This window comes from Amblyomma maculatum, chromosome 1 (genome assembly GCF_055883805.1).
Source record: "Amblyomma maculatum isolate TAMU_Amacu chromosome 1, ASM5588380v1, whole genome shotgun sequence".
Classification (NCBI taxonomy): Eukaryota; Metazoa; Arthropoda; class Arachnida; order Ixodida; family Ixodidae; genus Amblyomma; species Amblyomma maculatum.
In genome coordinates, this window is record NC_139344.1 from 446,286,808 (window position 1) to 446,309,939 (window position 23,132).

General features: G+C 47.2%; 2 protein-coding genes and 2 pseudogenes across 4 annotated transcripts in view; 2 read left to right on the top strand and 2 right to left on the bottom strand.

Annotated features, from left to right (window-relative positions):
- The window catches only part of LOC146209623 (gastric triacylglycerol lipase-like), a 79,287-nt gene extending 73,475 nt beyond the window's left edge, over nt 1–5,812 (top strand). The window contains exon 10 of the mRNA XM_084580723.1: nt 5,491–5,812. Within this exon, the coding sequence (XP_084436849.1) occupies nt 5,491–5,760 (270 nt within the window). The 3' untranslated portion in view covers nt 5,761–5,812. The remainder of the gene's footprint in view (nt 1–5,490) is intronic.
- LOC146209624 (uncharacterized) lies at nt 3,298–5,446 on the bottom strand (annotated as a pseudogene).
- A 2,764-nt stretch (nt 5,813–8,576) lies between the features above and the next one.
- The window catches only part of LOC146209625 (uncharacterized), a 65,905-nt gene continuing 51,349 nt past the window's right edge, over nt 8,577–23,132 (bottom strand). The window contains exons 8-9 of one of the 3 annotated variants that reach the window (XM_084602583.1): nt 15,881–15,912; nt 8,577–9,568 (exon numbers count right to left, since the gene is read on the bottom strand). In XM_084602583.1, coding sequence (XP_084458709.1) covers nt 9,486–9,568; nt 15,881–15,912 — 115 coding nt within the window. In that variant the 3' untranslated portion in view covers nt 8,577–9,485. The remainder of the gene's footprint in view (nt 9,569–15,880; nt 15,913–23,132) is intronic. The other 2 variants (XM_084602591.1, XM_084602598.1) reach the window with 2 other exon arrangements.
- Nucleotides 18,811–21,146, top strand: LOC146209626 (uncharacterized; annotated as a pseudogene).

Below are 23,132 nucleotides of genomic sequence, written 5' to 3' on the forward strand. Positions count from 1 at the left end.
TGGAAAGGCGCAAACATGTCGATTTTTGCCAGAGCTACTGTATGCAATCTTTTTTTTATCAGCAAACTTTGGTTCGCAATGCAAGTTTTGAGTTGTTCGCGCGTAAACGTACAGAAGTTACACAGGATTTTCGCCGTTTTTGTTTGGGCAGGTAAATGGGAACGCTGCAGCAGGACGAATTTGTTCCGTCGGGTAAAAGACGGCGGTTTGGGACTCGGCCATCTGTTTTTACGGCAGGTGGTCAACCGGTTTTTGTTTTTTCGGGATGCTTCGGACCCTTTCTTACGCACCGTCTGCCAAGTTAGGCTACGGCGCCTACTGCCGGAGTTTGTTGTCTCCACCGAACAAGCTACGGGTGGGATTTTTGGTTATTACAGGGAGGTCGTCGCTAGTGTAAGATTTCTTTCAGTGCGTTTTTCTAATGAATATTTGTCCACTGTAAAACGAAAAAAGCTGTATCGCGATTTATGTGACATTGTTTTGCCACAACCCTGGTACAGAACCTTATACAGTGGAGGTCCGGGCAGAGATGTCTTGAAGAGAGTAAAGAAAATGCAGGTGTCGCCAGGAGCTAAGACATTTTTCTTTAAATTACACACCGGAACATTATCAGTAAAGAAGTTTTTGGAGGAAAGGGATTTTTTGTTACCGTGGGGGGCGCACTGTTTAATCTGCAAGCAGCCGGAAACAATAGACCATGTTTTTTTGCATTGTTGGGAAGGGGTTTATTTCTGGGATGTTTTGCGTACGATAAAGAAAGAATTTCCACTAGACTCCCACGGCATCCGGTATTTAAGCATTGATAATGAAGATGGCGTTCCGTATGATTTAATCATGCTCATGGGCCTCCACTCTATATGGCGCTCCAGAATGGCGGGCTATCACTGCGACAGGGATGCTCTACCCGCTAGAATATACTTTCGAGAAAGTGTGAATTGGTTTATTGCCATACAGAAAGTGGCTGCTGAACCTCCCGAATGGCTCTCAAGGGTAGAGCCTTTGCTGTCGTTGCGGGAGTTTTAATGTACTGAGACGAAGCCAGCCTGACATTGGCTGATGATGACCTTCCAATATGTACTTTGTTTTGTGTTATTCGTGTTGTGTTCTTGTGAAATGGTATGAACCAAAGCCAGGAAATAAAGAAAAAAAAAACTCGTGGCTGAGTGGTAGCGTCTCCGTCTCACACTCCGGAGACCCTGGTTCGATTGCCACCCAGCCCATCTTAGAACTTGCTTTTTATTTATGAAGTGCATGTTTATTTATGAAGTGCATGCCGGGATTTATCGCTCACTGGACGCCGACGACACCGGCTTTTCTGAGACACGAGCTCCTTAACGCTACCGCGTTAAAATGCACGGGCCTGCTTGTGGCTCTGTAACTGAGCCCTCTCAGCTGCCTCGTGTGAACAGAATGGAGAAAGCGGAGAAAAAAAATTGGCAGTGGCTTAGCTTGATTAAGCCTGGTAATTCAATAGCTATGGCTACGCCTAGGTTCAGCTGGTGGCGTAGCTGATTGTGGTGCTTGTGGTTATGCTAATAGTTATGCAGTGATTCATTCTGGCCACGGCATATGGTTCAACAATTGTTTATTGCGGGGTGCTACCTGGTTATTCTATGTATAACTAGTAGCGAGACAAGGAGTGCCGTGGCTGCAACGATATGCTCGGTTGTGGGTGAGGTTAAAGCAGAATGTACAACTGCCGCTCCGGCACCGGCTCCAACGGCAATCTTTCATCATCATCATTATCAGCCTGATTATACCCACTGCAAGGCGAAGGCCTCTCCCATATTTCTCCACTTAACCGGCATTCTTTACGCCAGCAAAAATGAAAGGATCCCTGGAGACTGCGTTGGTTCCACCTGCCGCTAGGACACCTCCTATAGTATGCAACGTTGCACCCCGGCAGTAGCTGCGGCTGCAGCCCCATAATTCTTAGCTTTAGGAGCATGTGGCACAACTGCAGCTCCGCGGTTAATAGCTACCGCTTCGCGAGCAGACGGCGCGAGTTGGGGCCCCTGTTTTTGCGGTCGATGGGATGACGTCACTCCGCCTGTAGCGCTCCCTCACGAGGGAGCGGGAGTTAGGCCGCGGCTGGTAGCTACGGCCTCGCGAGCCGACGGCGCGAGTTGGTGCCCCTGTTTTGCGGCAGATGGGAATTCGTCCCTCCGGCTGTAGCGCTCCCTCACGGAGGGAGCGGGAGTTAGGCCGCGGTTGGTAGCTACCACCTCGCGAGTTCAAGGCGCGAGTTGGGGCCCCTGTTTTAGCGCAGCTGCGCTTGGCGACGCGCCAAAGGTCACGCTAAAGGTCAATGGTAGCTACCACCTCGCTACGCGAAGGGCTGAAAAGTGAAAGTAGTATTGCTTTCGCAATAATAATAATTTTGTTCAGAGGAAGCAAAAGGCACAGTATCTGTCACACGCTCTGTGGACACCTGAACCGCGCCGTAAGGCACGAAAGGTAGGTGGGAGTGAAAGTGGAAAGAGAGAAAGAGTAGCAGTAGTGAAGGGCTACGGAGTAATTTCGACCACCTGGGGATCTTTAACGTGCGCTGACATCGCACAGCACACGGACGCCACTTCGTTTGCAACGGCATTCTTTACACCAGCAGAAATGAAAGCATCCCTGGAGACTGCGTTGGTTCCACCTGCCGCTAGGCCACCTCCTATAGTATCCGACGTTGCACCCCCGGCGGTAGCTGTGGTAGGAGCGGGAGTTAGGCCGCGGTTGGTAGCTACCGCCTCGCTAGTTGACGGCGCGAGTTGGGGGCCCTGTTCTTGCCGCAGATGGGATGACGTCACTCCAGCTGTAGCGCTCCCTCACGGAGGGAGCGGGAGTTAGGTCGCGTTTGGTATCTACCGCCTCGCGAGTTGACGGCGCGAGTTGGGGCACCTGTTCTTGCGCAGCTGTGCTTGGCGGCGCGCCAAAGGTCACGCTTAAGGTCAATGGTAGCTACCATCTCGCTACGCGAAGGGCTGAAAAGTGAAAGTAGTATTGCTTTCGGAATAATAATAGTAATAATTAATTGGTTCAGAGGAAGGAAAAGGTGCAGTATCTGTCACGCGCTCTGTGGGCAGCTGAACCGCGCGGTAAGGGAAGGGAAGGTGGGAGTGAAAGTGGAAATAGAGAAAGGGGCCCATAGTGGAGGGCTACAGAGTAATTTCGACCACCTGGGGATCATTAACGTGCGCTGACATTGCACAGCACACAGACGCCACTTTGTTTCGCCTCCATCGAAACGCAGCCGCCGTGGTCGGGTTCGAACCCGGGAACTCCGGCACAGTAGTTGACGTCTTACCACTGCACCACCCGGACTTTTTTTTCTGACATGGTATTTATTACACGTGGTTATGTACATAAAGGGTTATGTACACAGACTATTTACAATGCACTCAGCAGTTGCTGAGATGCACAACAGAAAACACAACTAAAAGGCAGGCAAAGATAATAAGCACCGTGTCACCAGCGGAAACCAATCAGGTTGAAAGTCATTTTCATCATAAATGTCCTTTAGTTGCAGCATAATTCTGCTAGAATGGAGTCTAGGTGGAACAACGGGTTCAGCGTTGCGATCCAACATGCGTGTCTCTCTCAATAGAAAAAGCGTCTCTTCCAATAGGAAAAACATGTCATATGGTTCGTAATCAGATTGTGTAACAGCAAGATACCGCGAACTGTACGAATTTAGAACAAAGTCTTTCTTTAGAGTTCTTTGCAGCACATCCCAAAAACGAATTACGTCTTTGCAATTAATGAAACAGTGCTCAATTGTTTCAGGCACATCACACAGACGGCAGTTTACAGAAGATACAAACCTATTTTTACTATGGAGCCATATGTTAACAGGCAGAGCTTCGGTGTGTAATTTAAAGAAAAATGTTTTCGAGCAAGAAGAAATCTGCATTTTGCGCACCCTCTTTAACACATCATGACCCTTAAGACCAAAGTATAAAGAACGGTACAGTGGTGGCGGAAAAAGCATTGCTATCAATTCATTGTATAGTCCCTTGCGCAAAAAAGATTATAAGTACTCCTTCGAGAATCGTGCTGTCAAAAACCTCACCGAAGCATAAACTTCCTGCACAAACCCTAGTAACTGTGGGCGGTCAGTATAATCTGAGGAAACCACTAAGTCAGGAAGCAAATTCATGAAATTAACTTGTAGGAATGCTCTAATAATCGGATGTGAACAATCACGAAAAAAGAAGAAACGGGCAACTAACTGCCTTACATGTATACAGATGCACTAAGCCGAGCCCCCAGCACAAACAGGTCTGAATAGGTTATCACGTCGGATCGGTTCAAAATTGGATGACCAAATAAACGTAGCAAATATTCGGTGAAAACGCTAGATGTAATGTCTAGCACAGTGGGAGACCTGAAGCACATGATAAAGTTTTGTCACCAAAAACATGTTGCAGGCCTGAGCCCGACCGAATATTGAAAGCCGATAGGGGACAAGTGTATTAGCATAACGCTGAACGACTGGAACGCGCTCTTCCCAGTAATTTGCACTTGACTTAAATGCATGCAGTGGAACGCCCAGATATTTAGAGGGCACACGTGACCATTCATCCCCTGCATATAGGGGCGATGTTGAGCCCCACGAATCAAACCACAGGCCGGAACTCTTGGAGTGATTCATCTGAGCGCCAGAAACAATGCCAAATTGGTCTATGCTGGATATAACTTTTTCCATGCTTGGTTTCTCAGTGCAGAAAAACGCAAGATATTCCGCATATGTAAACACTTCAACAGCATTTCCAAGGAGAGGGAAGCCATGGATACTACTGTTATGTAAAACGCTAAGATTCCAAGTAAAGAGCAAAAAGCAGCGGAGACATCGGACAGCCTTGCTTCACACAAGAGTTGATTGGTACGGGGCTTGATAGGTGGCCATTTATAAATTAGGCGAGTCAAACAATTTCTATAGTAAAGTTTCACCCCCTTCAGTACTACAGTACCAACATTCGCTTGTTCCAGAAGAGGAAACAGGAAAAAATGACGAACTCGATCAAATGCTTTTGCGAGGTCGACCTGAAATAAAGCAACCTGATCATGAGAGCAGGGGCACGATTTGAGGATATGTACATTACTTTGTTTGCACGGCCCCTCAAGCTGCACGTCTGGTGAGGGCCAATGAGAACCGACATTGCGAACTGTAGGCGATTTGATAAAATTTTGGCGAAAATCTTGTAATCCACATTTGACAGTGTGATTAGTCTATAGCCTTCCACTGAGTGTAATTTTTCTTTATCAGCACTTTTTGGGATTATGACTGTGTGGCATTTAAAAGTGTCAGCAAGGGCTTCTAGATCAAAACTCCTCACAAAGACATCTAGCAGGATAGGAGCAAGAATAGTTTAAAAGCTTTGTAAAATTCAGAGGAAATGCCATCAGGACCAGGCGTTTTTGAGACAGCTAATTGATCAATTGCCACTTCTATCGCTTGCTGCGCGAAAGAGCTACTCGACATATATTTCTGGTATGCAGTGGCGACCACCGAGGTACGAGCTGTCACGCGTGAGGACGCCCGTGGCCCTGTACCACAGTGCCGGCGACTGGTACGCCGATCCGTGGGACGTGGCCCGGCTGCGGGCCGAGCTGGCCAACGTGGTGCATCAGTACAGAGTGCCAGACCGGCGGTTCACGCACTACGACTTCGTCGTGGGCACCGGCGAAGAGGCAGCCCTCCTGTATAGCGAAATGATATCCTACATGGACTTGTACCAAAGAAACAAGACATCGACTTCCGGCTCTTGATTCCGCATCGATGCACTGCGGCCTGTGATTCCTATTCGGGCCTTGTACTCTACACAAGAATTTTTGCCTACGACTAAGCAATTTTTAGGAAAGTTTTTAGCTAGAATCTTTTCCCAGCATAACTGTAAGCTGCGGAGAGCAGTACAGTATAGCTACGACGTGTTAATTCGCAGGATGGCGACTATAATAATGAAGAGGTGACTTTAACCATTTATGCTAAATTGCTCATTAATCAGATGTATAGCCAAAAGATACCAGTTTTTCTAAAATATCATTTTGAGCACCACTGCAGCGTAACGATTTCAGGGAAACACGAGCGAACGCGAAATATCGCGTGGCCATAAAAGGCATGACTTGAACCTAGTTACACGCGTGAAAGTTCTGTTTAGCATGGTATGTTACAAACCATCGTGGTGGGTCAGTGGTTAAGACGTTCGGCTATAGGTACGGAATTACTGGGCTCGAACCCGACTGCGGCGGGGTCGAACTCTTAGATCCCATGGCGCGGCTTCGTTGTTGTTGCGACTGTAGGAAAAAGGATAAGACAATGCATTGGCATGCTACTGGCTCCAAGCCAGTTGCAGGACCGGGCAAGGACCGCGCTGTTCTACACGCCAAGGTCCAAAACCCTTGGATAACTCCACCATTTCGGTAGATTTACTCGATAATTTTTTGAGTATCGCAATTCTTTTCCCCGCGACCGATTGGTCAGCATGGGTCACGTGGTGCGCCGCGGTCCGCTCTCGCCATCAAGCCAATCAAGCTTCCAAACATCCACAGGGTGGACGCATTTGACCGCAGTGCGTGTGCGGAGATTGCTGTATTTTACGTCTGGGTTTTGTTGCTCGGCTTTTTTTTTCTTGTAAGAAGTATTTAGCAGCAGAATGCCGGGCTACAGTGCTTTCGGCTGCATCAACCTGCATGGCTCCGGCAAAAATGTTTTTTTTCTAGGCTGGTTTAGCGAAAATGTGTGCGCGTCATCTGTGTGTCGAATCTGTGCGCTAATGTGTCGCTGGCAAACAGCGACGTGTGAGAAGGCAATGGAGAATGAAAACGACTGACTGTGATAATTAGTGAATAAAAGCTATCAATAGACATCAGTATAGTTAAAGATTATTGCTAATGACTAATAATGAATAATATTGTAGCGTGTGCAACAGCAGCCGCTAGGCGGCTGCTCATCGAGTCTCGTGCGCGGACTCGGAAGAAGTGGCCCCGTGGCGTTCGATGACAAGAAGCTGAAGTTGGCTGCTGTCTCTCGGTGCTCCAGACCTGCTCTCCTGCGCCTGCTAGGTCAACCCCCCATTCAAACCCAACCTTCTGGTTACGGGCCTAAAGGCTACGTGACACTGGTGGATGTGCGGGGTATTCCTCGATTTCTGGAGGGCGTTCGCCGACCCGGGGACGAGGGGATTCACGAGAAAAACCGCGAAGACCGAGCTCATGGTATGGACAACGACGGTACAAGTGGCCGGGTTCGCCGCAGTGGTAGCATAGCGGTCGTTGGCGAGGAGTGCGCCAGACGTCTGCCTTCCGAACCGGTGGCTGCATGACGAGGCTTTGCTGGGGTGGCGGCTGGTAGGAAGGCTGGTAGAGTAGTGGCTGAGGAGCGGACGTCTGCATGACGATGCTCTGGTGGGATGGTGGCTGGTAGGAAGGTGGCGGCTGTGATTCGAAACGAAGCTCTTGCGTTGGAGGCACGGCAGGCCGACGAAGAGCCGCTGCGTAGTTCATAGAACGGCGCTCTGACAGCGACTCAGGCGGTGAAAATGTTGGACGGATTTCTTCACGTACGGCTTCGGTGACAGCAGCGGCAGTCGGGTTAGGCGATCCAAGATTAAGCTTAAGGAGCTCCTCGCGAACTACCTCGCGGATCAGCTCACGCAGAGAGTGATTTTCAGCGGACCCGTACAATGTGGCCACAAGCTGAAGGGCTGATCACAGGCAGACTCCGTGCGCCGGTATCGTTGCTGCAGGGCTCGCTCAATGAGGGTAGCTTCATTGATGAAGCCCACGACGGTTTAAGGTGGACTGCGAACCAGACCAGCGAAGAGGGGTTTTTTTTACGCCCTGCATCAGGTGGCGCAACTTCGCTGATTCCGTCATGTCAGAATCCGCCCGTCGGCAAAGACAGGTCACGTCTTCAGCGAACATGGCCACGCTTTCGTTAGGTAGTTGGACACGAGCTTCTAGGAGGCGGCGTGCGCGATCACGGCGGTCGTGGCTGGCAAAGGTTTCCCGCAGCTGCTGGCGAAAGGAATCCCAGTTTTGAAGACTGGCCTTGCTATTCTCATACCACGTTTTAGCACAGTCTTCAAGCGCGAAATATACATTGCGCAGCTTCTGAGCCGGGCTCCACTGATTAAATTGCGCCACTCGCTCGAACTGGTCGATCCAGTCGTCATCTTCCCCAGTACCGCCATAGAAACTGGGGGGGGGGGGGGGGGGGGGGGCGTACGAGGCTGCTGAAGCAGCAACTGATTCTGACTTGCCTGGGCCATTGCAGAAGTCTCGAACTGCTGGCCAGCTGGCGTCGGTTCAGCGCCAGACCCCGGAGGCGACGGCTGCAACGATGAACGGGTGTACAGAGGAGCGGAAGCCGGTTGGGACTCGATGAGCGGCTGCGAGGGGCCCGAGACATGTAGTTCAAGGCCTCACCTCCACCTTTAATGCTGGTTGACCTAACAGTTATAGTGGAAATTAAGAAGATGAAATGGGCATGGGCAGGACATGTAGTGCGAAGAGAGGATAACCGATGGTCGCTTAGGGTAACAAACTGGAATCCAAGACAACCGGGTTCGACTATCCACAGCATAATAAATAGAAAACAAGTTCATGGCAGTTTACCTACTGACTGTTTGTGACAAGCCACAAAGATGTGGAATAAGCTTTCTGCAGGTGTACCTGCTCACAACACCCAGTAGTGATAAGGCAAGCTACTGAGCTAAACATCTCTTCTCATGCACAGCATAACCCTGGTCTGAAATGGGCACTACTAGCATCACAACAGCCGCTGTTAAATGCAACTTGCATCAAGGTATAGAGAAAAAGTTAACTGGAAATATTTATTTAGGTCCATTTAGGAAAATAAACTAAAAAGGAAAAGTTACAGGTTTAAAATTTTCAAGCATGATGCAAACTGGATTAGCATACAACACATAATGTTATAGCCACTGATTTCCACTCTGACGTTTGCGAGACGCAATTAGGCTTAAAACAATTATGCACATCGAGCTTGCATGCTATGTCTGGTCTGGGCCTACCTGAAAGCCAAGGCCCGGCAGATAAGTAGGCCTAATTAGGTCTGGGCCTGTGCTCAGTGTTGCTTAGATTCATTATCCGTCATTTTGCCAAAACAGCATGCCAAAGGCGAAGTAGCTTCCATGTTCACAAAGAAAAGCAATAGAGAATGTTTCTCAATGCATCCACACAGCTAGGAGCACCAGACACACTGAAAGGCTAGCCACAGAGACTATAACAGGTATGCATTCACCTCTTTCATTCATACACCCAGCATTTCATAGTAACAGATGTTAATACTGAAATGCCACAAAGAGTTGTGATGGGGTGATAACTTTAATGCGGTAACAACTACACTGAACATGATCTGCACTGTACAAAGTGACATTAGATTTACACCACATCCAACCACTGCAATCACAACAAAGCATTGTGTGAATTGTAGCAGTACGCCATCTTGCCAGCATGATGTCGCAAACGGTAGCTCAAAAGGCCAGTAAGAAGAATGATGTATCCATGGTGATGTTACTAGGATAACTGCACGACTTGTCTTCACTCATCGGCAGCCCTGCCAAAAACAGACCAAAAAAAGAATTAAGCATTATACTCGTGCAAACTTTTCACCACAAATACTGTCAATGGCACTGTTTCAGGTGGAAAAAGAGTTGTGAAAAACTCTGCTGTAAAATTTTAGACACCCCCCCCCTTCCTTTTTTAGGCAGTTCTGCACAAGTAGCCCACACGCACACACAAAAACATTGTTAGAATAGGCACGTTCAGTTGTCCCAACCTACGTGTAGCACGAAACCTAGAAGCAGAAATTGGATCAGTTGAACCATCTGCATGAACAAGAAAGCAGCCAGTGTTCTTACTTTACCATATTTAAGTGTATGTAATGTGAGAACAAAAATTATAGGAGGAATTTTCAGGCTGCATGAAAATGAAAAAAAAAAGCAACATAAGAATATATAACGACATTTCAGCTGGTTCAAACCAGGCACAACCCGGCACAGAAGAACAGCAAGTAAATATATGGCAACAATGGGTGCACAGGCATTACTTTATAGGCAACGCTGTAGAAATACCCGCAACATTATTCAGCATAGCAAAGCATTGCAAAGGCGTTGCAGCAGTGGATACCAGTGCTTCACATTCTCAGTCCTGTACCTGTTTGCCTTTGTCCTTTCCTGTACTTCAACTAATTTTTGAATGCTTTACAAACTACTTCTTCCACGTTTATGGCCACCCTCTACATTCCCCAAGCATGCCTAACACCTCCAAAGGTCATCAAAGAAATAGTCTCATGGTTAAATTCACCGCAACCACCTTCAGCAGCGAGAAGAAAAAAAAATTCTCGGTTCCAAACATAACACGAGGTGCACTTTGAAACCAATGAAGTGAGGGAAAAAAACTCATGTCAGATCTTCATAGATGCAGTGCATTCCGGTCACGGTATCTGTTTTATTGCCGGTCAGGCACGATCTATGGCCTATCGTCCATAATATTTCCCGACACATGCACAAATTCCAGATATTTTTTTCTAAAGCAAAGGTAGAAGATCTTTCATTTGAGGTTTGTAGATACACTTTACATAACATCACTAATGTACCACTGTAAAAGAAATTCCCAGATGCAGGCACCTAATTAGTATATTATGTATTGGCAATGAGATAGCTGATGCCTTTACATAGTAAGCTGATGCCTTGCACGGTAAGATGTCCGGAGGTGGCAGCATGAACACAATGGAGATATTTCGTTGAAATGTATGGTTATTACTTCCGATCCGGTGACCGCATTTCACTCCAGTTAATGACCAAATTTCTGAGGCTTCCAATATCATCACAATGAGAACTTCAATTTGCAGGGCACTATGAAAGGGCAGATCAGACCTTCAAATGGTTGAAAAGGACGCGTGAAAAACTTCCTCAGGTCAGGACAAAACTGAGCGCTTCATTTATTTTGAAAGCATCACTGAGTAAAACTGCTTTTGTGCAGTGCTCTTTAGTGCAAAAAATAACGCCCTCCCTAAAGTGCAACAGTTGAAAACGCAAAATAAAGGTCTGCCCCTAAGCCACGAAAGATCATGCAACCTAGTCAGGCTAAGGTGCTTTCTATTGGTGGTGGCATTTTGCCTCTTCATGGTACGGTATAGTCTCTTGCAAAAATGCCACATAGAAGGCCTTCATATTGTAACGTACTGAGTAGGCAACAAGGTGTTTATTTTCAGTTAGAGGAACTGAGAGTCCAAGACTCCAACAGCTTCCACTTCTTTCTTTTACACCTCCTTTGACTCCTCTTCGCTTCTGATCCTTAGCCCGTGACACCTCCCCTCTCACAGACGAAGCTCTCAGGGCGGGTTAGTCACGCTGTCTGGGATGAAACGTTTTGAGCCAAGCAACATGAAATGTTTCCATCTTCCGTGAGCATCGGCCACTTTGAGTGCGGCATGATATGAGATAGTTCGTTGGTTGGTTGGTTGGTTTGTGGGGTTTAACGTCCCAAAGCAACTCAGGCTATGAGAGACGCCGTAGTGGAGGACTCCGGAAATTTCGACCACCTGGGGTTCTTTAACGTGCACTGACATCGCACAGCACATGGACGCCTTGCTTTTCGCCTCCACCGAAAAGCTGCCGCTGAGGCCGGGATTCGATCCCGCGTCCTTGGGAACAGTAGTCGAGCGTCGTAACCACTGCGCCACCCCGGCGGGGTATGAGATAGTTCGTCACTCAGGTGCTCCAAGACAACAAAAGGGCCAGTACAGTGGCACAGGAGCTTCTGGGATAACCCACGCTTGCACAGTGGCATCCACAGCCGCACTAAATCGCCAGGTGCATAGCAGATACGCGCATCAGTTGTCGCAACGCTCCAAGGAGCGTTGCGACAACTGTTAGTAATGTGTGTTAGTAATGTGGAGACAAGCAAAGCAGTGGGCTTCTTCAGCTCGACAGAAAGTAGCGGCGATAGAAAGGTTGTCGTAGAAGATGATAGATAGGAGGGTATCCAGACAGCTATGAGGAACGCGAGCATAGAGGAGATAGAATGGACTGTAACCAGTAATCTCATGTTGTGCTGTATTGTATGTGTACGTGATAAAAGAGAGGATGTCATCCCAGTTCCTTGGTCAGAATCGACGTAAACTGCTAGCATAGTGGTGAGAGCGTGAATGGTGCGTTCAATGGGGCTGTTCGTTTGTTGATGGCATAGCACTGAATGACAAAAATCACATGCACAAAGGTGAAAAAGGTCTTTAATAACATCAGCTGTAAACTGTCGTCCATGGTGACTGATCAGAAATAGAGGCGGACAGCGTCGAAGAAGAGGAACAGCAGAAGAAATCTGAAAACCTCAAAAGCAGTGGCTGATGGTACTGCAGCTGTCTCAGAGTATCGGGTGAGGTGATCGATAGACACAATCATCCATCGGTTATCACTGGGAGACTGTGGAAAAAGGCTCAAGAGGTGGATGCCCATCTCCTCTATAGGTGCGGTCGGAGGTGCGACAGGTTAAGGGGGGAGGCTACCTTTGAATACCAACTTCGTTGTTTCTTGAGATAATTGAATGAAATTTTCAGGGTAGACTCATGGCACAGCCATTTGAATAACTGCAAAGTTTCATGGAGCTGCGCACATTGGTACTCAAGTTAGAGAAGTATATCAGAATGGTTCACATGGGTTCCTTGTACCATGCCTGGTGAACTTGCAAAATGCGTTGGCACTATGAAATTCATTATGAAGGTTCCTGAATAGGTACCACAGGGCAAGACAGAGCCCTTTTTTTTAATTTCCCTGCCGAAAAATTTTAGCAGTGCACTGAGGTTAGTGCCACTAACTGGACTTGCATTAGCCTAATTTTGAGTGTTTATTATAAATTCCAGACTCAATAATTTGAAAAAATGAGCTTGTCTTGCCCTCGGAAATTTATTCAGGCACACAATAAAAAAAACAGGTGGGAATCCGATTAGCGGTTCCAGAAATACTGCGGGAATAAGCAACCATACCATGAAAAAAATTCATCCTGAGAAAATGGCCCTTGAAGTTTAAAACAGCATTTTCAAGTCTAAAGTTTGTTTTTCACTGCAGCACGTTGTGCCTCCACCTCCCCGATTCCCTCGGAAAGTGCATTTTCATGCGAACAGCGGACGACGCGTTATCGCTTGCGATGACAGACGCGATACGGGAGGCCGAGATCGCCGAGGTTGATATGGTCGGCACAGCAGGCACGCTTCAAACGGCGGCTCCTTACGTTGACGCGAAAGATACGCAGTTGGAAATGGCAGCGCAGTCGGTCTAGTAGTGATGTAGCAGAAGCAGCACTAACATGGCGGAAGTAGAATGGTGGCGAAGGCTGGGCCCAAAAGCGGTTCAGCGGTACCGCAGCATAGCCACAGGTCGGAGGGCCAACCACTCAGATTAAGAAGTATCAATCAACATAAAAAGAATAGGCATTTTGATAACTTCGCTTGTGAATGAGGTAAGGTATTTTATAAATACATTCTTAATTTTTTTAAAATCTTGCAACACTCTTATCACCCCACCCCCTTGATGTTGCATCGGTCAGGAGGCGCTGCCAGAGGTAACCAAGGCAACGGAGATAACGAAGCTGACGAAGCACGAAACGGTTTGTTATCACTGTCTGCTATTCGTCTGCTGTGGTGCGGGCCTTGGTGCGCCCGGGAAAGCGTAATTTAGTTCGCAAGTCTTAAAATGCCCTTTTTGCAAAGATTTCGACGTTCTTGCTGGTCCTGCTCTGTCGCCGTTTGGTGAGATTTAATATCCCCTGCAGCAGTGTTTTTTTGCTTTCGGCCCCTTCGTGGTGCGGGCAGTTCGAAGTCTTTTTGCAGCATTGTATTGCGCCTAGCTTTTATCGCAAGATGAGCCTGCACAAAGTGAGGAAACGATGCTCTGTGGCACGTTGCGACAGCGTGGACTCAACCGTCTGTGTCTTACCGCTTCCCGGCTGACTTTCACCGGTGAGCAGATCTGGAGGTTGCACACAGACTCAGTGTATGCTCTAATGCTCCTGTGTTAAGCATGTTTGTTGATGCTAAAGCTGTCTGAACTGGTGCAACCTTGAAATTGCCTTGAAAACTGCTGTATACTTTCTGCTGAAGCATTTAAATGTGAAGAGTGATCCAGTGCTCTATGCTCCACGTATGTTTTGATGCACCTACTAATTGATGGCATTTTTATTTCAACTGCAGCTTTCATAGCTTTGTTTTCTGTGCATGCATGTTTCGTTCTGTGGCAGGCACTTCAAACGTTTTCCATGCCTCGGCTGTGATCATTGAGATGATTAGCCCACCTAAACAGCGCTACTGTTTGTGCTGTCTGCGACATGCACTTTTATTGTTGTGATTTGTTGGCGTATTTTATTGGTTGATGCAATAAACCATGGATATGAAAACCATAATTGTTCACTTGGTACATTCTGTTGAGAACTGGGCACGACTGCCCCGTTGCACCAGTGTTTGTGGACCGCACCTTACTGTGCTGAGGGACAAAGTAAATGGCCAAAGTACTTGCATGACTTGCAGCAGTATTTGTATTATGAATTTGCATGCGTGGTCTCTATTTGGAAATATTGCTGCCTTTCAATGTCGCTACCTTTGCCAACCACTTTGATTGTGCTGGAGCAACTGCTTATAAAAAAGGGCGTAAACAGAAACTCGGGTTCTTTTAGATGGCAAAGGTTGGCACGCACTGGAAGGCAACAACCTTCAAAAGATGCAGGCTCGTCAATGCAACGCGGCAGTTTTTTTTTTTTTAAACTCTATAATTCGCGCCGAAGTGAACATATGCATGACGTCATTTGACGTCATGGCCCCCCAATTTTCATTGGTCGCTGGAGCCCATGAGCCGCCATGTTTTGTACGTATGGGCTTCTATGGAGCTTTCGCTACCATAGTACATATACCTTGGCACTAATAGAAGTGTCTCTGCGCCCGTTGGCAACGCTTTTCGCTAACTTCGCGATTCGGACGGCATTCACAGAACGACGACGTATGCAGTGTTTTGAACTTCTTAGCGCGCATTGTGGCCGACCGTGCAATAATCCACAAAGTGCACATAACCGTTCAAAACACACCACCAGAATTCTTAACGAGCGATGATCACGGCGATCTCAAAATGGTGAAACGTGAAGCGATTCAGCGAGCGCACAAAGAACGCCAGCTCAGTAGGCAGCCGGAGCAGACGACGCGCCGGGGAGGGGGCACCGCGTCAGCGCGCGCAGCAGCCAATAGCAGTCGCGTGATCCCCCGCATTCTCACGGAGCGCGCGCTTTGTCCATTCACAGCCCGAATTCGAGACGCGGGAAGCTCAACAATCCCTGTGAGGCCCCCAATCACAAGCAAGCCATGCTTCTGCTACGCCGCGGACGCTGCCAGCGAAGGCAATATGGAAAAGGGCAAGCATTCACAAACAAAACAAGACCAAGATGACGGCGCTCGGTTCAACGGCAGAGAAATGGCGCGCGCGCGAAGTTTGGGTACTTTTGCCGTTCGCTCGCGACTCTGGGGCTGCCGCGCCCAGTTTTATATTTAATTTAAAGCAGTTCTACGATGAATTAGGCGTTTATAATGATAGGAAAGGTAGTTTATAACATATACAGCCGAGATATGTACTTTTTGAAAAGCCGATTTTTTCGCGATTTTTCGACTTTCAAAGCCCGCGTCCCCCCTTAAAGCGACCCCGGCAGGCATGATGTAGGAAGTTTGTAACGCTGGCATTGCACGCAACTGGCAACATAGCACTGAATGACTTGACGCATTTTTGGGCAGTACAGTAAAACCTTGTTAAGCCGCAGTTGGCCGGAACTCAGAAAAAGTATGTACTAAACGGTACTACGGCTTAACAGGAGTAGCGTGAAATTACCCACTTACCTGCCAAAAAACAAGTGGAAACGAGCAGTAGGCTGAAAAAAAAAAAAAAAAAAAAAATGCAGCCTTTATTTTGCACTGCAAAAGTCGGTAGTCTTAGTTTCGCGCCGCAGTGCTCTAGCAGCGACAACAGCAGCTTCAAAATCATTCAGGCCGCGAGCCATCTTCTCGGCCAGTCCCCTTTTTCGGCCAGTCTCGCGATGGCTTCTCCATTTGTCACGGAAGCGATCTGGGCTCATTACTGCCTTCTATGAACCACATGTGTTACTAATCTCCTCTGCGCTTAGGACAACACAAATATGGACTGAATTTTGCGAAAGCTAAATAAGGAATTTTATATACCTCATGTCTATAAATGCTAATCTACATTTTTATGCAGTGAAAATCTCAATTCTAAATGCCTTTGTGCCTCATTCAGCATCTAAAATTTTCAAAATCATGCAGTTCAGATCATACGTTTTCCCGGATAACACATTTTTTTTTTCTCTCACTGTTTGAAATATGTTATCAGTGATGTTTTATTGCATATCCTGAAAAGGCTGTAAAGGCTGCACCTTAATTCGGCGGCCAGTAACTTGAGAAAAAAATTAGTTGGCCAAAAAAACTGCGTAACCCACACAGTGTAATCGAAGTATAACATTGCAATATTGCTTTTAACAATGTCATAGTGCCCCTATGTATTTCAACAAGGCTGATGACTGGGCGAGTTGGTGTTGCTTCAACTTTACCCTTGCGTTGTTGGGCGTTTCTAGCCCTGACGCACCAATAGTGTCGGCTTGGTTTCAGGGAATGAGCATAGCGATTTATTTTTTATTATGATTGCTTTACAAATATAACATAGTCCTTGGAATATGCACATTTCAGTGTTCTACAGGTATTGTTAATTAACATTATCATCATCATCAGCCTGAATATAAATAAGATAAATGAGAATAATATACGAAAAAACTGCTCAATAATTCTTGAGAGTCTGATTCCGAACTCGGCTCGTATTATAATGAAAGAGCCATCGCTCCAGTGCGCAGTCAAAGGTCTCTCGTAGTCAGCCATCCAAAAGTAACTGTGCACATGGAGGCGCACTTTTGGTGGTCCGCACAACGGAGAGAATGGCACGCTGTGAAATCAAGAGGACAGAGGTAGGTAGAAGGAACTAAAACAACCTCCTTGCTGCTGCTAGTCGCAAGCAAGGTAGTGGCAAGAGAGAGCGAAAGCAGCAATCAAGTTGTGTCAGCGATGGAGAAGCAACGGCGCAAGCTCCAGAATGTGACGCATGTGCAGCAGACACGCCAACAGAATAAAAATAGAAACTGCAAACCTGCGGCAGATGGCAGCACAACCCTTGAACCTGTAACTGCATACACGCATCACGAAACGCACGTGCTGCATGATCACTTAACGCGATAGAGTAGCGCGCTCGGAGCGACCGTGCCCCCCAGCAAAGAAGTGGCGGGTGGGCACGGCCGCTCCATACTCTTCAGTACATACGTACCAACACAATGCGGGGCGAAAATACGAACTTGCAGAAAGATATTACAGATGGCGCAGCCTGTTCAAATGCACCAGCTTCACACTCAGGCTCGTAGTTTTGAGCGGATGATAGGGAACGTACCGGTACGTCGGTGACACTGCGGGGGGAAAGCGCGAAAACGTACCAGTACGCTCGTGACAGCAAAAGGGTTAAAACCACCCGGAAAACAGAACATAGAACAAGATAAGAGCACAAAACTGTTTTCTCTCCAAGCTGGGTTTACGATGTCTCTACATAAAAGTAAACCAGATACAGTAAAACCAGTGTGATACGAACACAGCTGGTACGAATTTCGTGATGAAAGGAATTCGTACGATTCCCTGGCCAAATTTGGGTGTTTTGAAGGCCCATGCGTGCTGGTATGGGTGACACGAATGAGAGAATCATGACAGCTGGCAGTAAAGGGGAGTGATGATGGCTTAGTTGGCTGCACCCAGCAGCACCAAGTGGGGTTCCCTTTCTCTCTACTACCAACTGTGCCCTTTCTGCAGCTAAGAAAAAAAAAGAATGCGGCCGAGAGAGACAAGAGCGGAGAAACTACAAATGGGCAGTGTTGCCAATCAGACCATTTTGAAATATAGCCTATGGGAGAGACTGGCAGAAGGCAGCCGTCCGAGTCGTGCTTCGCAACGGAAGGTGTTGTGTTTAGCGGCGCATAAGCAGCTGAGGCTATCATGCACCAAGAGCAAGGTTAAGGGGGGACGCGGCCTTCGAAAGCCAAAAAATTGCGAAAAAATCGCGTTTTGGAAAATCACGTATTTGGGTAGAACGTGTTATAAACTATCTTTCCTGTAATTATCAGCGCGTAATTCATCGTAAAAGTGCTTCAAATTAAATACATAACACGCCGCGGCAGCTCCTGCGCAGCGAGCGAGAGCTGAAAACAACTGTATTTCGCGCGAGCGCCATTTCCCAGTCGCTGAAGCGAGCGCCGCCATCTTGGCCTTGTTTTGTTTGTGAATTCTTGCGCTTTTTTTTTCCAACACCACCGGCAGCAGAGGCGGCGCGGTATAGGCGTGGCTTGCTTGTGTATGGAAGGCTCGCGAGACCTTTCGAATTGCCCGCGGCTCAAAAGCGCAGCTGCGATTGGACAAGGCTTGCGCGCGGGAGGTCGCGCGTCCACTATTGGCTGCTGCGCGTGCGGTCACGTGGTCACCTCCGGCTGCTGCTAGGCTTGTCGTCTGCCGCGGCTTCATCGTCGCGGACGTCTTTGCGTTTCGTTTTTGCCTTTCGCCATTTTTGCTATCGTTCATCATTCTTTGTCGTGGAGTCCTAGCTTTTACGATCCGTCGCTACGTCTTCTGCTTGAACAGTTGCGGGCTGCCGGGCAGAGGACCAACGCTGCTCTCGATACCGAGGCCGGTTTTGTTGCGCAAGTCGTGCACATTGCACATGGTCAGTAGTCATGGGTCGCACGTTTCCAAAGAAACGCAAGACTGAGACTGCGTTCGGAAAGCGAAAGCGCCGACCCCCTACTGCACGGAAGTCACTGAAAGTGATCGCCGAGGAGCCGGACTCGTCGAATGGTGGTATGCGGGCGCCGGCATCGGACGCCAGCGTGCCGTACGGTGCCTCATCATGTCAGCCGCCAAGCAGTGACAGCGATGTCGCCCTGGATCCTGGGACATCGACAAGCTACGGCAGCTTACCGGACAATGCAACGAAGTTGCAACGCAGGTCAGATTTATCAGAAGAGGACTGTTTTCTTGATGCTAGTGCTCAGCGTGAGGCTCTTCGACGCGACACTCAAGCCATTTCGGAAGTGACAAACGGCGCGTCAGCGGATGCCTTCAATCAGCGCAGCTGTGCCGACGTTCCATGCGGTGGTCGTCGTACCATTCTAGAACACCGAGAGCCAAGTTTTGTGCCCGCGGAAACAGCGCAAGCGCACGCAACCACTGTTCGCGAGTCGCTCAGTGCGATGTTGGCAACTGAGTGGAAGTTCACGCTAGCCGCGCTGCCGGAATCCGATACAACGCCGGCATCAGAAGATGAGTTCGTAGTAATTCAAATGGGCGCTCTAAATTCGCTGATTAGGGATGCCCTCTGCCCGATTTGCCGGAAGCCAAGCCTAGCAGTAGACCGGGACACCAGACTTGGACTTGCTGTGAAAATGGTGCTGAAGTGTTCTTGCGGTGTTATCAGTTCCCAGTGGTCCTCGCAAAGAAAGCAAGGTGCGAGGGTTTTCGACGTAAACCTCAGATCAATGCAAGCAATCAGGAGCATTGGCAAAGGGCCCACACCGAGGACTGCACCAGAAGACATACCAAAAGCATTTGAAGAAAGTGCTCAAGCCAGCTGCTGAAGTGGCTGCACAAACAGTTTTTGCAGGTGCTGTAAAAGCTGTCAAGAATGTATATGAAGAAATGGAAGTCAACTTCACTAAGAACATTACAGTTGTATACGATGGCATGTGGCTGACGCGTGGGCACAGCTCGCACATTGGTGTAGGCTGTGTAATAGAATTTTACACGGGACTTGTGCTTGACTGTACAGTTTTATCAAACTTCTGCCTTGGGTGTGAAATAGGGCCACCTGAAAATGACCCTGCATTCCATGAATGGAAGAAGACTCACCAGTGCCAAAAAAACATCACTGTCAGCGCAGGACGAATGGAAGTTGAAGCCGCACTGCAGCTTTTTGGGCGCTCCCTTGACAGAAACGACCTCAGGTATACAAATGTAATCTGTGATGGAGACAGCCGCACCTACCTGGCCTTGTGCAATGAACAAACATATGGTTTCATACCTCTCACAAAGGAGGACTGTGTGAACCACGTTCAAAAAAGGATGGGCACAGCACTCCGCTCTCTTGTGAGCAAAGCCAAGAAGGGAGAGGCACTCGGTGGGAAAGGTGGCTTGACACAGGAGCTGATAAAGAGACTGACTACTTATTATGGCCTAGCCCTGAGAAGCAGTACAAATGTGGAAGAAATGCAGAGGGCAGTGATGGCAACACTACATCACATCGCATCCACAGATGCTGAGCCCCATCACGATCTGTGCCCACCTGGTGCCCACAGCTGGTGCAGGCACCGTGCAGCTGAGGCAGAAGGCAAGCCACAACCTCCACACAAGTACAGTATTTCAAGCAGAGTTGTGCAAGCGCTGCTACCAGTCTACCAACGTTTGTCCGACCCTCATTTACTGGCTCGGTGTAGTGGCAAAAAGACACAGAACGCTGCTGAAAGTCTTCATTCAGTGATTTGGACATTGATATCAAAGCAGCAGCATGCCTTCCTCTTCACTGTAGAAGCAGCAGTATACGAGGCAGTTGCTAGGTACAATGCAGGCAACTTAAGAGCCTATACCGAGCTTTGCACTACACTGGGCGTAAAACCTGGTGCCCTTGCCCTTCGGAGGGCTGCGGAAAAAGACCAACAGCGAGCCAAAAAATCATCTCGTGTGCATGAACTCAAAGGGCAGAGACCCAAAAAGTCACGTGTAACCAAAGACAGTGAAAACTACAGTCCTGGTTCCTTTTGAGAGTCGTGAACTGCTCCGAAAACTTTGAGAGCCGTTTTCTCAAAAGTGTGTTTTGGGCATTCTGTTTTGTCTGTGGAGAGGGTAGCGTGGGAATGCCTGAACCAATTTTGATTCTGTTTGTTTTTATGTATTCCCTGAAGTGTGCTTGAGGGTATGACAGTCTTCAATATCTGGTTGAGGACTTAGTTTTTTTTTCTACAGCTAATTTTTGAATGACAATTTCTGCCACAATTAGTAAAGATGAACATGATGTTCTGTGTAAAAAAAAATAAAGGGTTTAAAAAAATTTTGGAACTGTTGTACCCTGTAAGGCTCTTTTAAGCAAAGATTAAAACTGAAGGCAGCTCCCTGGCATGTTGCATTACAGTGCCAGGTTTTCCACCAGCGGCACACATGCAACATTTTGTAACTTGAAAACTATTCAAGGTATCATAATTAAACTCCATATTTCTTTATTTAAGGCACTTTTGAGTGTGGTTACCAAATTTCATTGCTCTAGGTCAAAGAACAAAAAAGTTAGCTCTGATCGCCACCTCCCCCCTTAAATACCAGTTTGGTGTATTTGTAGATTGCAACTATTGAAGATTGGTGCCTGATGCTTCAGAAAGAGGAAAAGGAAGAAGCACGAGAGCGTGGGGTTCGGGCAGCAGTGTGAGAGCCATATTGGGACCTTGGCAAAAGATCGGCTAGAATTGGCTGGTGTGTCTTCCTTCTTCTACAGCAACTGTTCTGAGCTATAGTTCGTGTATGATGTTTGCTTATTTTAAAAAACTAACAATGCAGGGAAGTCAAAAATGGGCCTGTTCACCTAAAACCAATGCCGGGCGTAAAGGAATGTGTTTGCTGTAAAACTTTATGAAATGTTTTCTCCCCAGTGTTCCAAATTTTTTGCATGGCTATAAAACGTGAGGTTGTCACTACACGCATCACATAATGGTGGGTTTATGTTGTTTTGCGAGTAGGAAGTTGTGTGTGAGATACGAAGGCAGCATATAATCGCTTCCTTAAAACATTCCTGGTCAGTACTTGATTTCCATTTTCCCAACCCACTCTTTATCAAGTGAAGTTTGTTATTTACTTACTGCATTACCCCAAGTCAACTGCCATTTATTTCTCTGTTTACAATGTGCCAACTTATTCATCATGCAGTCTTTAAATGGTACATTTACTTTCTTTATTTGTCTCTCTCGAGCTTGAGCCACACATACATCTGCTCTCTCATTTCTTTTGATTTGAACATAACTTGGGACACAACAGAATTTGACGTTTATAGTCCCTGCGCAGTGGCAGCTGCTATGTTGTGTATGATGTCTCCAAGCAGCGGTGTGACTGCATTACTGGGGTAGGGGGCTGTAAGTACGCTAAGGGAGTCTGTGTAAATAAATACTGTTTATCATACTATTTTCTCTACAGCGAGGAGGTTATGTTCAAGAGGGGGTTCATTCATTCCTACATGCTGGTATAGGAGATGTTCTGTAGGCTCTGCATGAAAGGCTAAGCGCTGTGTTATGTATTGGATCCAGTTTCTCCAAGTACGATGGTCTTGCTGAACTGTACATTATCCATCTATAGTCTAGAGTAGAGCACATCAGAGAGCGGTAGATCTGTAGTAGGCATATCCGATCAAATCTATTTATTTATTTATTCAGATTGCCTCACAGCCCTTTCAGTATATTAACATATTGCAAAGCTTTCTTTTTGAAATTATTTATGAGTGGCAGAAAGGCAAGTTTTTTGTCAAATGTTATTCCCAAAAATTTATTATCTTTTGTTACAGGTAAAAGGGTTTCGTTTAGGCATATAATGGGGTCAATCTACAGGCACCTTACTGAGAAGAGCACAGCTACTGTTTTGTGCAGGAAAAACATAAATCCATTTCTGTCAGCAGAACACACTCTGCGAACAGCCAAACCGCTTTGCACGTGTGTGAAAGGCCTGTATAGACACTTTCCACAGGCATAGACTCCTTTTCCTCCCCTGTCAGAATCTTTGAAACCAACCACGCATAATAGAGTGAAATCTCGTAACTGTGAACAATAGATGGGCAAACTTTTCAAATTAACGAATCTTTGAAGAATCCACAGTAGATTTCCTGTTTTTATAGTAAAACTGTTTCAGAATTACGAATGTAAAAATACAGCAGAACCCCGCTATAGTACACTTGGATATAGTAAAATCTCGGATACAGTCGAAGCCGGATATATCGAACTCGAAGGGGATCGCGAAATAGTTGGATATATCG